The 14,024-nt window shown below is 40.0% G+C and overlaps 1 protein-coding gene across 2 annotated transcripts in view; it reads left to right on the top strand.

The window, feature by feature from the left end:
* Snx7 (sorting nexin 7) overlaps positions 1-14,024 on the top strand; it is an 85,539-nt gene that overhangs the window by 63,682 nt on the left and 7,833 nt on the right. The window contains exon 8 of one of the 2 annotated variants that reach the window (XM_005357197.2): positions 2,304-2,456. The exons of the other annotated variant lie outside the window; for it this stretch is intronic. Coding sequence (XP_005357254.1) covers positions 2,304-2,456 — 153 coding nt within the window. The remainder of the gene's footprint in view (positions 1-2,303; positions 2,457-14,024) is intronic. 2 annotated transcript variants of the gene reach the window in all.

The raw sequence follows: 14,024 nt of genomic DNA, 5'->3' as shown, positions 1-14,024 counted from the left end.
CATAGTTCTTTGAAGTTTATATGTGATCCTTCATATTGAGAAAGACAACGTTAGAAACTGCACTAGTGATCCAAGTAAGGCCCGGATGTCGACAGAAGAATGACACATTGCCAGAGACCAAAGGAGCAGAGGAGGAAAGGGTGTCTGTGTCTGTTGTAAGAGCTAACGCTGATGGTATGATTCTCTTGATCATGATGGTCAAGGACAGCCATCTAGTAGGCAAATTGTCAGACACTATGTAATTCGATATTTTGCATTTTATGTATTTAAACAAAATTTCTATGGCATGAGTGCTAATATTTTTATTTATTTTTATGTTTGTTTTGTGGATGGAGGAGCTAGGACTTCAACAAATAGCCTTACATTATCCACACAAGAGAGAAAGAGAGAGGGAGAGAGAGGTGTGCATATATATATAAAATCTTTCTTGGGATCATAAAATGTAAAATTACAAACATACAAGGAAAATTTAATATTAAATGAAAATTTATTTAATTATCAGTAAGAAATATTTTTATTGACTTTAAGACATTTCCACATTGTAATTTTTTTTGAAATAAGAAATGCTTCTTAAATGGTAGCCCTTTATAAATCCAACCAACTACGAATGATGGCTGCATATGGTGTCTCTTTTAAAGCATGGCAGTGTCATTAATAGGAGAGGGACCGTTTCTGCTCGTATCTCCCGACTGTGTCATGGTTCTGTAAACTCCTGAGCCTTTCCATGGACTGTGGCACTATTAGATCTTCCTGCTGCTGCTTTTCCCTCCTCTTGGAGGATTTCATCCAATTTGTTCTGTCTACTAGAGCATGTTGTTTGGGTTGGCCAGCCATGTGTTCTTCCCCTGGTCCATGTTTACCCATGCCCTCTACTAAGAGAGCTTTGCCCAAGATGACCCCACGTTTCACTCTCAAACATCAGATCTCAATTCTAATGGTATTTTCTTTCTTAGGTTTCCTTTGGTCACCTTGTCTAAAAGTTCAGTGGCCTCATATTTTCTCTCTAGCGTTAGGCTTTATTTTCCATCTCAGCCTTTATACTAGTTAATGGTTCATATTTTATTTATTTTGCTTATAGCTTGTCTCTCCCCAGGAGAGAATAAACTCTAGGAAAAGTGAAAATGTTCGCCTAATATCTTCACTGCTAAATCTTCCAGTCCCGGAGGCATGCCTGGCACAGACAGGGCACTTAATAAATTATTCTGAGTTTATTAACAAACACATACATTTGTGAAACATGCCTCAATGTGCTAAATCTAAAGACTGAACCAATGACATCATGCTCCAAGTTTGGTAGGGAAGGGGAAGAAAAATCTAAGTATCACAGTAAGCCTGTCTAATAGAGGAAGGACTGTATGTCAGATATCTTGAGCCTGTGAACTTGCTTGTGTGTCCAGTGTGCTGGATATTTTTATGTCAGCTTAATGCATGCTAAAGTTACCCGAGAGGAGGGAACTCAATTGGTAAAATTTATCCATAAAATCCAGTTGTAGGACATTAGTGATTGATGGTGGAGGGCTCAACCCATTATCAGTGGTACCATCCCTGACCTCGTGGCCCTGATTTCTGTGAGAAAGCAAGATGAGCAAGCCGTGGGAAGCCAACCAGTAAGCAGCACCCCTCTGGCTCTGCATCAGCTCTTGCCTTCAGCTTCCTGTCCTGTTTGAGTTCCTGTCCTGACTTCCTTCAGTGACAGACTACAGTGTGGAAGCATAAGCCAAATAAACCCCTTGCTCCCCCAATTTTCTTTTTGGTCACCATGTTTCATTACAGAAACAGTAACCCCAAACTAAGACGAAGATGGTGTAAATTAATCCCCTAAATCTGCGTATTTGAAAACATAGTCCCTGCACATGTAGTTAATTTAGCTTATGGTTATAAACAATTAAAAATGAGGAACCAGAACTTAAAAGCTGAAGTGAAGGAAGGCTCATGTCTTTTAACATAAATGTAAATATCACTGCGAATGTTAGCAATCACAAGAGTTATTATTATAATTTTTTTCCAGATATGTGCTTTTCCATTTTTCTTGTTTTATAAATAATGAAATTGAAGCACCGGGTTTGAGATGTTATCCAAGCTGACATGGTCTTGTGGCAGACCATAGGACTTTATCCAACAGCTACTGAACGCCGTGCCTTTTCCATTTTAACTGCTGTGCATGGTCGGTTCTGATTCCCTTCCTCACCCCAGACTCGAGCTATTTTTAACTTTCGTACCACAATGGTCTACATGGACTCAGTGAATTCTCCACATGCTGGGACCACACAGCTCGACTTACCTTTCTCTGTGGCGTGCTTCAGCTTACAGAAGAAATCGGGAAACTTGAAGATAAAGTGGAGTGCGCTAACAATGCGCTGAAAGCAGACTGGGAGCGGTGGAAGCAGAAGATGCAGAATGATCTCAAGTCGGCCTTTACTGACACAGCCGAGGAGAACATCCGCTACTACGAACAGGTAAGCCCTGGTTCTCGAAAGCCCTTCCTTGTTAAGCCCTGTGCTCTTGACTGTCTATCTGCACTGTCCGAAGACTCCCCAGGGAAGAGCCAGCTGTCCCCATCCAAGGCATCCTTGGTGACTTCCTGCTGGGCTGTTCCCTTTCCCCACCCCACCTGCACCCTATTGGTGATTCCGGAAGGAATTTCATTGCTCGCTAAGGTGGGATGTTCTGACCCTTTGTTTGCTTTCCCCTTTTCTGTGTCCATCTCCTAAAGAATTTACAAAGGAAGAGGAGCAGATGTTTGGAAAAGTCAAATCAATCCCAGCTGTCCCTGATCTTTGTGTTTCTGCTCTCCCATAACTAACGCAGCCGCATGGAAAACGCAACTGATCTATGTCTCTGTCCACAGAAGAGTAACTCATATTTGGGGAATGGCACAATGTGTAGTTAGGATTTTTTTTTTTCTTTTTGGACAATCATTTTCAATGTTGCAACTAAATGTTCCTCAAAGAAGTTACTTTCTTAAGTGAAGCTCGTCATTCTAATCACTGTTCCATCTAACATAGTCTAAACATACTTTCCTGGAAGAATATTTAAAATGCTGGTCTCTCACAGTACTTCTGACAAAAATAGCAAATATATGAAATTGTTAGGTTAAGGAATTTATACTCTGTACCTACAATAATTATCATTATACAAATACTTTAAATTCAAAAGTCATCTCTTTTGAAAGACTAACTAATATGGACATTTTCATAAAATGAGTACAACCAAACATCATGCAGCAACCGTGAAGAGCAAGCATAGCATGTACGACAGACCTGTCCTCCTGGAGTTAGAGCTAGTATAGGAAACAGTTGAAACCAGGAATCTAAAATTTGCAATGCATGTTCTAATATAGAAAGTCATTGCAGGGAAACCTAACCTCATATCAGAATGGGATGATCCACAGAGAGTAGGTTGAAGCTGGGATCTGAATGTTGAACAAGATACCTCCACATGACAAGGTGAGAAATCAAAGTCCAAAAACCAAAAAAACCCATGGACAAAACATAGACTTGGGAGAAATATTGAAATTATTTAACCGCGTTGGAGGAAGTGGACGTACTGCTGAGTTAAAGACAAGTATGTTCTAAGTTCAGTCTCATCATTCCTTGTAAGGAGGCCATTGAGTTTTTATCTGAAGATACATGTCACCTCCAATCTCCTTCCTTATTGTTGATCTGGCATACATACCCTTTAAGCAATTGAAGTATCTGGGCTCCTGGGAGCCACTATAGGTTCAAGTCTCTTGCCAACCCTAAGGTGGCTCCCTTAACTAAGAATTGTGCTTCCGTGCTCCCCTATCCAACCTTCCTTTATCCCAATCATCCTGTTTACCCAAGTTCCCCCCCATCATCCCCTTCTCACTTTTTTCTCCCCATCTCCCCTTACCCCCATCCCACCCCACCCCCAAGATCCCAATTTTCTCCCCGGCAATTTCGTCTACTTCCCATAGCCAAGAGGATAACTATATGTGAAAATGTCAGGAAAACTCAGGTTTGAATGATCTAAAATGTTTCTCCTTAATAAAATCCTTTCATCCACATGAGACATCAGTATGACAATGTTCCCACCTGGGCATGTTTACGTCATGGATTCCCAGGGACATTCTGCTGAGATGATGCCTCTGAGATGCCTTGTGGAGTTGGACAGCTGCTCAGCAGTTAGGGGCGTGTCCTTTCTTTCCAAGAACCTGAGTGCGGCCCCAGTGCCCATGTCAGGCCACTCACAGCTGCCTGTAGTCCACCTCCCAGAGGTCCGCTGCCCTCTTCTGGCTTCACGAGTGTGTGTGTGTGTGTGTGTGTGTGTGTGTGTGTGTGTGTGTGTTATTAACAAAAGAAAATGACTTGAAAATGAGAATATGTCGTGTACCTGGTTACTATCATGAAGCATAAATACATTAACATATTAAATATGGCAAATGCTGCTAAGTTTTTAAAGGTAAAGTCTGCTGATTTTTCCACGTTTGGGCTTTTCTGTTTGGTTGCATTTTCTTTTGCATGTTTGCTTTTGTTTTGAGACAGGGTCTCACTATGCCACTTTATTTAGGAGGATGATTGGTTTCCGCTAGTCTAACTTACAAAGGCCCTGCTCAGGGCATTTGTTTTTCCCACGGTGGCAACTTCTCATGTATCTGTCACATCAGTCCACCAAGGCAGGATAAGGAAACTGGTGTCCTCAAGTAATCAAGAAGGCTTAATCAGTCGAAAAGCTGTGAAGGCCTAAAGAGCAGCAGTGTGTGGTCGTCTGTTAATTCGGGCTGTCTCAGATAGATGGAGGCGTGAAGTGTTCGTGATCTTTCCATCCCGTTTCGTTTTATCACATCATCACAGAAATACCTCCGTTTTCTTCAACGTTCACATAGAAAATCCCCAAAGGGTCTGTTTCTTCTGCAGACGATAAAAAAGCCCTCACACATCTGTCTATGGATTGACTGAGAACCATTGTGAAGTGTGTTTACGTACACTGAGACCCCAGGGACATCACTAGGAGATGGATTACTGTGGAATCCCCTCATTTGGGGGCTCCGTCCTTGACTGAAACAATGTGAAACAGGGCACGACTGTACAACAGCATCCAAAGGAAATCTTGCTAACGTGGTCATGTGCCAGGGATGTTGAAACAGTACTATATGACATGAGGAACGAAGGGAGGAGATGTTTTCCACTGCTCTCCTCTAGCTAAAAAGAAACTAGTTTTGTTTCTCAATGCTTACTATAAAGTTGGAGAAAACTTAGATAATGTTGTTCCTTGAGAGAAACATGGATTAGAAGATTGCATTCTTATGAAAGCTTTATCTTAACATAATTGAATCTACTTAGCTATCCTACCTCCTCCTACGCATGACCGTTGCATATGTCATTGGACCTTGTGGGTGTGGTTAGTTTCAAAGTAGCTTTGGAATGACTCTGGTTTTGGCCCAAACTAGAAAAGAGAACAATGACCTTTAGGGTAGGAATGTTGTCGAGCGACATCAATGTTGTTGCTAAGGAGTTTACAAGGAGCCCTGGTCTCCTTTCCCGTTCTCTTGAAGATGCTTTTGTCATCCGAATGTGTTTGCTTTCTTTGTCTCTCGTACATCAAGGGTGCCTGACAGTAATAAAAAGGATAGGGAATTCACCAGAGGTATCTGAAAGTTGTGGCGAGGAGCGGAGTTAATAGAGGGACCTGAATTCCAGAACATCTGCAGCTCACAACATTCTTAATCAATACTAGGCTTTCCACAGCTGAGAGCTTTTATGATCAGCCTTGCTCTAAGTGTGACATGAACCATCTCCTCTGCCTTTCTCCTTAACTCCACCTCTACACCATCCCTCCCAAGCTCCCAGCAATAGAAACTTCTGATGGTGATTTTTGTCAAACTAAACAGATGATAATTAAGTGACAATGAACAAATAAACTCTATTTCTTTGCAAAGTTTATTTTAGTATTACTGGTAGGTATATAAAATCAAGAAAAGTACATACTACTGAAAACAAACACATAAAAATTAAATAGTTATCATAATGTAAAGAAGAAATAAAGGTTTGTATCCCCACTTCCTACAGAAAAATATATTCATATATAATTACAGAAAAATAATTGCTAACATAAGATTATCATACTTATTAAAGTGTTTACATGCCCCTTTCTGAAAGTGCCCACATGAAATACATACCTTATTTATTTTAGGCCTTGATAATTAAAATGAATATATTTGGTTTTTAGTATTTTTCAGTTTTAAATAATTTTCTTTTGGCGGAAGCTTTTTCTTCATTCCCGGCTGCCCAGACTTGAAATAACCACACAGAAATTAACTATATTAATTGCAATACTGTTTCACCAATAGCTTAAATGTATTTCTGGATAACTCATATTTTAAATTAACCAATTTCCACTATTTTGTATTTTACCACGAGGCTCGTGGTTTACCGGCAAGGTACCTGCATATTTATCTCCTACAGTGGCTACTTGGCATCCACTGATTCCACCTTCTTTCTCCCAGCATTCAGTTTAGGTTTCCTGCCTAGGTCTACTCAGCCCTACCATAGGCCAAAGCAGCTTCTTTATTCATTAACCAATAGAAGCAACACATATACAAAAGGACTTCTCACATCAATTTTTAATGTAGTTATAATTTTCATATTTATAAATCATAATGGGAGTAGATAATTCTTTATATTTAAAATTTGAATAACTATTAAGCTAGTTATACTAACATATTTATGTGAGGCAACAGTCAAGGAATAGGTATTTTTGAACAGGGCCTGAGAGAGCCTGGATTCCAGCATGGACTTGGATATAATGATACCTACCACGGATACATATCAGTGGAGAGCCAGAGGCAAGGGAACGTGTCTCACAATTTCCTGAAGAATACTATCTTTTATCTCACTGCCAGAAATCCTTCTATAGTCCAGCTTGAATTGAGCCTAGACTCAATATTGGACCAAGTCTGTGGGCCTGCCCTTTTTGAAAGAAATGGTGTCCCCTTTGGACCTGACATCATACACCTGCAGTCAAAGCTGTTTGCAAAACAGGGACAGAAATATTTTAACACTTTTTAAATCATCATCATCATCATCTCTTAAGATAATTATGAATATTAGTTGTTTAAATTTGAGTAGTATGAATTTTAAATGCCCAGAGCACTGGTTACTGCATCCCAAATGCTGGCAGGAAACCTGAGACAGAGCAGTAGGGGATGTGTGCAAATGAGAAGTACATACAATGGAAACGAAGATGTACAAAGAGAATGCTATAAGGCAACCCACCGTTTTATATACTACCTTTAAAATAAATAAAAAAGAAATGATTTGCTATAATCAGTGATTATTATTCTACATTTGTAATCACTATATTATTATATCTTATTTTAGAATGTCATTTTCCTCATGTAAAAAAGATGATTTATTTAAGATTCCATTATTGCCCAGTGTGCTGGCAAACACCTTTCAGTTCAAAGTTAGGGATTATCTGAGTGAACTAAGGGACCAGCCAGAGCAGGGCAGGGGACATATGGTGAGCATTTGTGGAGAGGGGACAGAATAGAACAAAGTACAATGACACATATATACAAGAATGTTATAATGAAACCCAGTACTTTGTATACTGCCTTCGAAATTAATAACAAAAAAGATCTATTATCAAAGCCATGTGGTAAGCACTGTGGTAGATCTAATTTTAAGCTCCGATTTTGCTCATACAGTTAACGTTTGTTGTCGAATAATATACATATTCATTTGCTTGATACAGCTTTGCAGTTGGGTTTTTGAGACAGTGTCTTGCTATGTAGTCCAGGTTGACTTAGAACTCACTGTAGCCTATGCTGTCCTCAGAATTATGGCAATCCTCCTGCCTCAACCCTCTGAGTTATGGAATCACAGGCAGGCACCACCGCTGTTTGTGTTAATATGTTTAATGGGAGTTTGTTTAAATTAGTTCTGTTCAGATGAACTCTAATGGACAGACGTGAAGAAGGATTCTGGTATCAGTGGGCGCCACAGATATTTGGGTCCACAGGGACATCCAGGAAGTGGGAAATCATTTATGGGAGGTGAATGAATATAGAAGAAAATGTCTTGACAAAGGCTTATCTATATCCAAATGAACACTACTGCTGAAGCTTCTCTAATATCCAAACCTAGTTATTTGTGAGTCATTTAAAAATTACCCAAAACAGTTTAAATTGGATTTTATAGTGAGCCTACAAAATTAAGCAATTGACAAATGGGCTGCAAGGGTCCCGAATGGTCTTCGAGCGTGGTTTCCTTTTCCATATTCACTTCTAGAATGCATACCTTCTTACATTCGGAAAATGGGAAATGCTGAAGGGTTCCTTTAGCTTCAGTGTTACACTATGGACTGGACACATTTTTCTGACATGGGGAAAAAAATGCTGAAAAACACTCTGGTCCAAGTTAAGATAGCTCCCCAAAATTTTGATCATACGCGGTAAAAATATGTTGATTATAATTATAAAATTGCTGCCTAGGAAAGACTCTGATCTAGATTTCTGTCAAATTTCATTCTTTTGGAAGCTGAAAAATCAGAAAAATTACTTTAGTGAAAGGAGCAATGAGAATAGTCTCGCGAAATTTAATTCTAACTAGCAAAGGAGGACTGTTATCCGCCGTTAACCTAAGGATAAAGTGCCTTTTCAATCCAGAAGGAGAAAGCAAAGGAGGGAAACTCTAGCCATTTCCATATTCCCTAGAATTTAGTAAAATGGCTTGAAAAACTAGGAAAAAGTTAGTCATACTTTCAAAGTCAAAGACTTTGAAAGCGACTGTGACTTAAGAGAGGGGGCAGTTTTAACGTGTGAGGTGTAGCTCATAGAGAGAATCGGATGTGATTGCACTGTGGACTCTGGACCTTGAAAAGGGAGATAAAAGCAGAACACATTTAAGGATGAGTCCAGAAGAGAATGGGAAGTATCAGGGGTCACACTTCAAGAGAGAGTGAGACTTGAGGAGGGGGAGTTGAGAAATGTCCCAGTCATACCAGAGTGCAGTATGTGGAGCCTCTTTGGACGACAGAAAATGAAGATCTAATAAGGTAATAAAATGATTACAAGGAATCTCTAATGGAGATTGTCATAAAAAGAGGAAATGGCTGCCTGGCTTCTGTTCTGATTCTGCCCTTTCCATCATGGAGGAGAAAAATGACATAGAATGGATTTGCTCATCAGCAAACAAAACAAAACATAATGGCATATTTGAAAAGATTAAATAAAAAACTGTCCATTTTACAGAAAGAGAAGGCTGGGTACATTATTTTCTTCCCAAATATTATGAAAGCCCTTTACCAACTGGAAAGCAGAGCGACACCCTCAGTTGTAATGGAAAATTGGCGGGTCTTCCCCTACCCACCCATTCTCTCCTTCCTAGAGGGCTATGAATGTTAACTCCAGAAACTTGTAACCACTGCCACCCATTTCCAGTTAATGTCCTCTGTCATTTGGATGAGTGTCACAGACGGTCACCCAGTACTGCTCAATTCTCTGTACGAATCACCTTGGGAAGGCAAGAGTGTACATGACAGAAACTTTACTCGTGTAGAGATTTTTCTCCTATGGTTTTTAAGCCTCAGGAATGCAGGTAGTGTTTTGAATTTTCTTTTAAAATGTCGGGACGGAGATCTTGTAGATGGCTTATACTGGGCTGTTACGTTTCAGTATCAGGCTAGATTTGAGTAAAGAAGCACCTTCATTATAATCCACCTTCCTGTTTTACTGTAAAAATGAAGTCAAGCTATAAGGGGTGTAGGAAGCCATGAGTGAGTGAGTCCTGAGAGAGTGTGTACTGCAGACATGGGTGTGTCCCTGTTTAGGAGTCCAAGGCCTCAGTCTCGTAGGAGTGCCAAAACCTTCTCCAGGTGAAACTCTTGGGATGGCAAGGCTTACCTAGTGATGGAGCAAGTGGCCAGTGTGTACAAAAACTAGCAACTGCTGCTTCCTCCCCAGATGATTGTGATTGCAACCTTTGCTGCCTACAGAGCCCTCCTACTGAGACTAATTAACCCTTTCTCCTCTGCTGCACAGAATAAACACGCAAAGGTTCCAAGTTGCTATGGTAGTAGATGCCACTCCATCAGAGAGCCCACGCCTCACCTGATGCCAGCTTTTCTATATGTGTCTCTGGGTCGGTCCTTTCTTCATTCCCTCACTTCCCCTAGTCAGGGTTTCAAGACCAAGCTGCAGAGCTGCAGCATAGCTGAGCTAGAAGATTCTAGAATGGTCTAGAACTGGGAATTTGGAATCCATATCAGAGTGGCTTTTCCGTTTGGTTTGGTTGGTTGGTTGTTCTTTTTTGGTTGCTTGGTTTGGTTTGGTTTTTGTGCTCTTTTGTTTGTTTTTGCTAACATAACTCCTAGTAGTTACTCATATCTGATATATATATACACACACACTTAGAGCCACAGAACGGAGACAAATATCTTAAAAGTATCAAAAAAAGTTTCCCAAGAAAATAATTCTCAGTGTCTTAGTCACTGGGAAGACTGTCTCACAATTTCATTATGCACCGTAGGATCGAACAGTGCTCTGGTGTGTGCGTGTGTGTATGTCAGGGATGTGAGGGTGTGTGTGTGTGTGTGTGTGTGTGTGTGTGTGTGTGTGTGTGTGTGTTTGCCAGGGGTGTGAGAGTACTGTAAAACCAACATACCTACTTAGGAAGCTCAGAACCTTAGAAATTCACTGAAACGAGCCATTAAATGTTTTAATCCATTGGGTCCCTGTACCCTCATTATTTTTTTCTTAGCCACTGGAAGATACCTACTGGAAGCCAAAACATCTGGAATAGGAAATGCAGACTCAATCTAGTGTTTTTCTATGAACCATCTAATTTGCTTAGGTGTGGCCATCTTCATCAGCTAGGAAACAGCTACTTCTTGCCATCTCAGTGCCATGTGATGGCCGTCTATTGACCATCTAAGAGATTTCCATTTCTTTTAGAAAGATCGACATTACTCAGTTTTTAATACTTAACTGTGTCATCCCTGTCATTTTTATACTATCTACATTATGGAAAATTATTTTTCAGGTGAGCAGTAAGTTCCTATTTCAAACAAAACCAGGAAGTGTAAAATAGGAATGAATGAAACAAGAGAATGTGAAACACAATGACGTTTTTTGGCCTTAGGATGCTAAAAATTCTGTTTTCACTGTCTGAGAAGAGGCTTCATAATTGCCTATACATCCTAATGTTCAGTGGATGATGATTTATTTTTATTTTTAATTATTCTGGGTTGCTCACTGGAGACAGTTGTAATAACTCTATATACCATAAAGAATATGATAGAGGGATATTCTGGAGCAAAGCTTCCATAGATACCAGGAAACTGCCTTATCAGGTGGAAGATGGTCACTAGAAATTTTGAATAAGCAAAGAAGCAAGAATTATAAACAGAACTCAGGGAAATCGATGTGTAATATTAAAGGGCAGTGCTGTGTGAAGCTGAACCAGAGTGTGACTCCAGGTTAGGCTGAGCTATAAAGTGAAATTGTGTCTAAAAATTAACAAAAAAGCAAATGATGATAATTTCTATCCAAATTAGACATTGAAAGGTCATCACTAGCCATTGTTCTACTTGATTATGCCATTTTTTATTCTGTCACATAGTAAACATTTCTGGTATTTTGGAGGTTTCTGCTGTTCCCAAACATCTATTGAAATCATCCCATCACTACCTTATGACCTGTACTATAATTATTTCTCAATTATCCACCCTGAAAAATGAGTTTATGTGTGCAATGGAGGGAAAGCACGGCTATCTGCCTCTTCCCAGAATTTAAACTAGGGATGGTTTCTGCAGCTAAGTTATTTAGAAATTTAATGGGAAATGATTATAAAGGGATAAATGCTTTAAAACACACATAACATATATACAAGAATATAATATTTTATAAATGAGAGTTAACTAATGAAAAACATAGAATTGTGTGTCAGCAGCATGTTGTAAGGAGACAAAGAGAAATGTGTGCACTGTAATTATCTGTAGAGTCAATAGATGGTTAAAACAAGAAATTGAAAAAGTGAGCTTGAAATCCCGTATTTAAGCTGATGAGCCCCATCAGTTGGCTGGTCATATCAAAGGAAACGATCGAATGTAGTGAACACATGAGTGGAAATAATATGAATTCAAGTTCAAGCCATTGGATTAGTTTATTCCACAAAGATTATTAACATGTTAGACCTCTTGCCACCCCTGTGTGAAAGTAAGAGAAATGGAATAAATGATACCGGAGACGCCTTGCTGTCTTTATCAGATTTTGAGTTAGACAGCCACAGACTACTATGGAATAATAAATAAGTGGGCCACAAGATGGCGTCTGTAGCTAATGAGTCTTTTTACTTTAACCCTTGCAGTGGTTAAGCTAAACACACAGCTTACATTGTATTTTTAGAAAAGTAGTGTGCACATCCTGTTATGTTAAATTTTAGAGCTACTTCTAAAATTGAAACTTGGCAGATAATTCCTAGAATCTGGATTCAGACTTCTGCAGAAGTGAGCTTCCCCCTCCCTTCTCCTTTTCTTATCTTCCTTTCTTTTTTCTTTTTTTGGCAATACTGGGCAGTAAAGCCAGAGCCTTTCATATGTTACACCAGTGTTCTGTCACTGAGAAACATATTCTGAATTTTTGCCTATTTTTATTTTGAAGTAGAGGCTCACTGGCTTGCCCAGCTTGGCCTGATCTCACTCTGTAGTCCATACTTACTGTGAAGCTGCAATCTCCCTGCCTCAGATTCCCAACTAGATGATATTACGGTCTTCTACCACCAGGCCTGACTAGCTTATCTCCCAAACTACTAATTTTACTTGAACCCAAATCTGCAGTATAGACAACTGGCTTCAAAGCTGTTAAATGAGCTCATGAGAAGCCCCAGACCCAGTGCCCACCTGGCAGTGAGCGCGTATCACATGTAGGCTAACAGAACTTCAGCAGCCACAGTGAAGACGGCAAAGATTCCTCAGTTGCCTGTGGATCTTACTTTTGGAAACTCTATGATGGTAATTATCTTTCAAATACCAAATACTTGAGGGAAATGTTTAAATTTTTATGATCACCATATCTCATAATGGCTCTGGGCAAGCAGACCAAGACGAAATTGTAAATCATATGCATTTTCACTTGCCAGCTTCTTGTCAGCTCCAGTCCGCCTCTGGAACCTACCATTTTAATGGAAACCCGTTTATTTTATGTGTAGATGAATAAGCCCAACAAAGCAGAGAGTCACGGTAGACCTCCTCACGTCCCACAAGGTGACACAATATTAATACCGGCTCCTAAATATGAGCACTACCACGGAAAGCTGCTGTGTCTGTGGGAACAGTGCTGTCACCGCTGATTCTTTCGAAACTTTGATCACATCTGTTTGTGGGATTACTATGCACTTGGGAACGAAGGAGACATTTGCCTGTTCTGGTAGCGAAATGTCATCACCATCTCTGCTGAAGCAGCAAGAGATTTCCTTTCAAAACTAAGAGTTACCTTTGGAATTGGAGATTAGCTTTCCTAGCATCTCATCCTCTTTAGAAAGGCTTGAAGCTAGTATGTCGAAAGGGGGTGTGTTCTCTGCGGTGTGCATCCACAGGTCTGGCTCCTTTGCGCAATTACTGTCTCTCCAAGTTCTCTGCTCCCAGAAAACTTGTTTATCCTTTGGCTACAGAACAGAGCGACCTGGGGAGAATACTTGCTGGATTTTCAGTTACAGATTTATGGTGAACCTCCTTTTCAGTTCTGCCCCCTCCTGGCTAACACACATGCACTACCTTACTTAGGGTTCCATGGTCTAGAGCATTCACTGTGTTCTTATGGGGAGAAACAGAATAGTCTGTAAATCAGTTTTGGAGTGAGGATTGCTTTTTGTTTTGTTTTGTTGGTTTTTTGAGACAGGGATTCTCTGTGTTTTGCTCTGACTGTCCTGGAACTTTCTCTGTAGACTAGGCTGACAGACGTCTGCCTACCTTTGCCCCTGAGTGCTGGGATTAAAGGCATGCGCCACCACGGCCCAGCTGGTTTTGTTTTTACAATTTTTTTTTTTTTTTTTTTTTTTTTTTTT

This window comes from Microtus ochrogaster, chromosome 21, assembly GCF_000317375.1.
Source record: "Microtus ochrogaster isolate Prairie Vole_2 chromosome 21, MicOch1.0, whole genome shotgun sequence".
NCBI lineage: Eukaryota > Metazoa > Chordata > Mammalia > Rodentia > Cricetidae > Microtus > Microtus ochrogaster.
The sequence above is the reverse complement of the archived record's forward strand: the minus strand, read 5'-3'. Positions and strand labels throughout refer to the sequence as shown.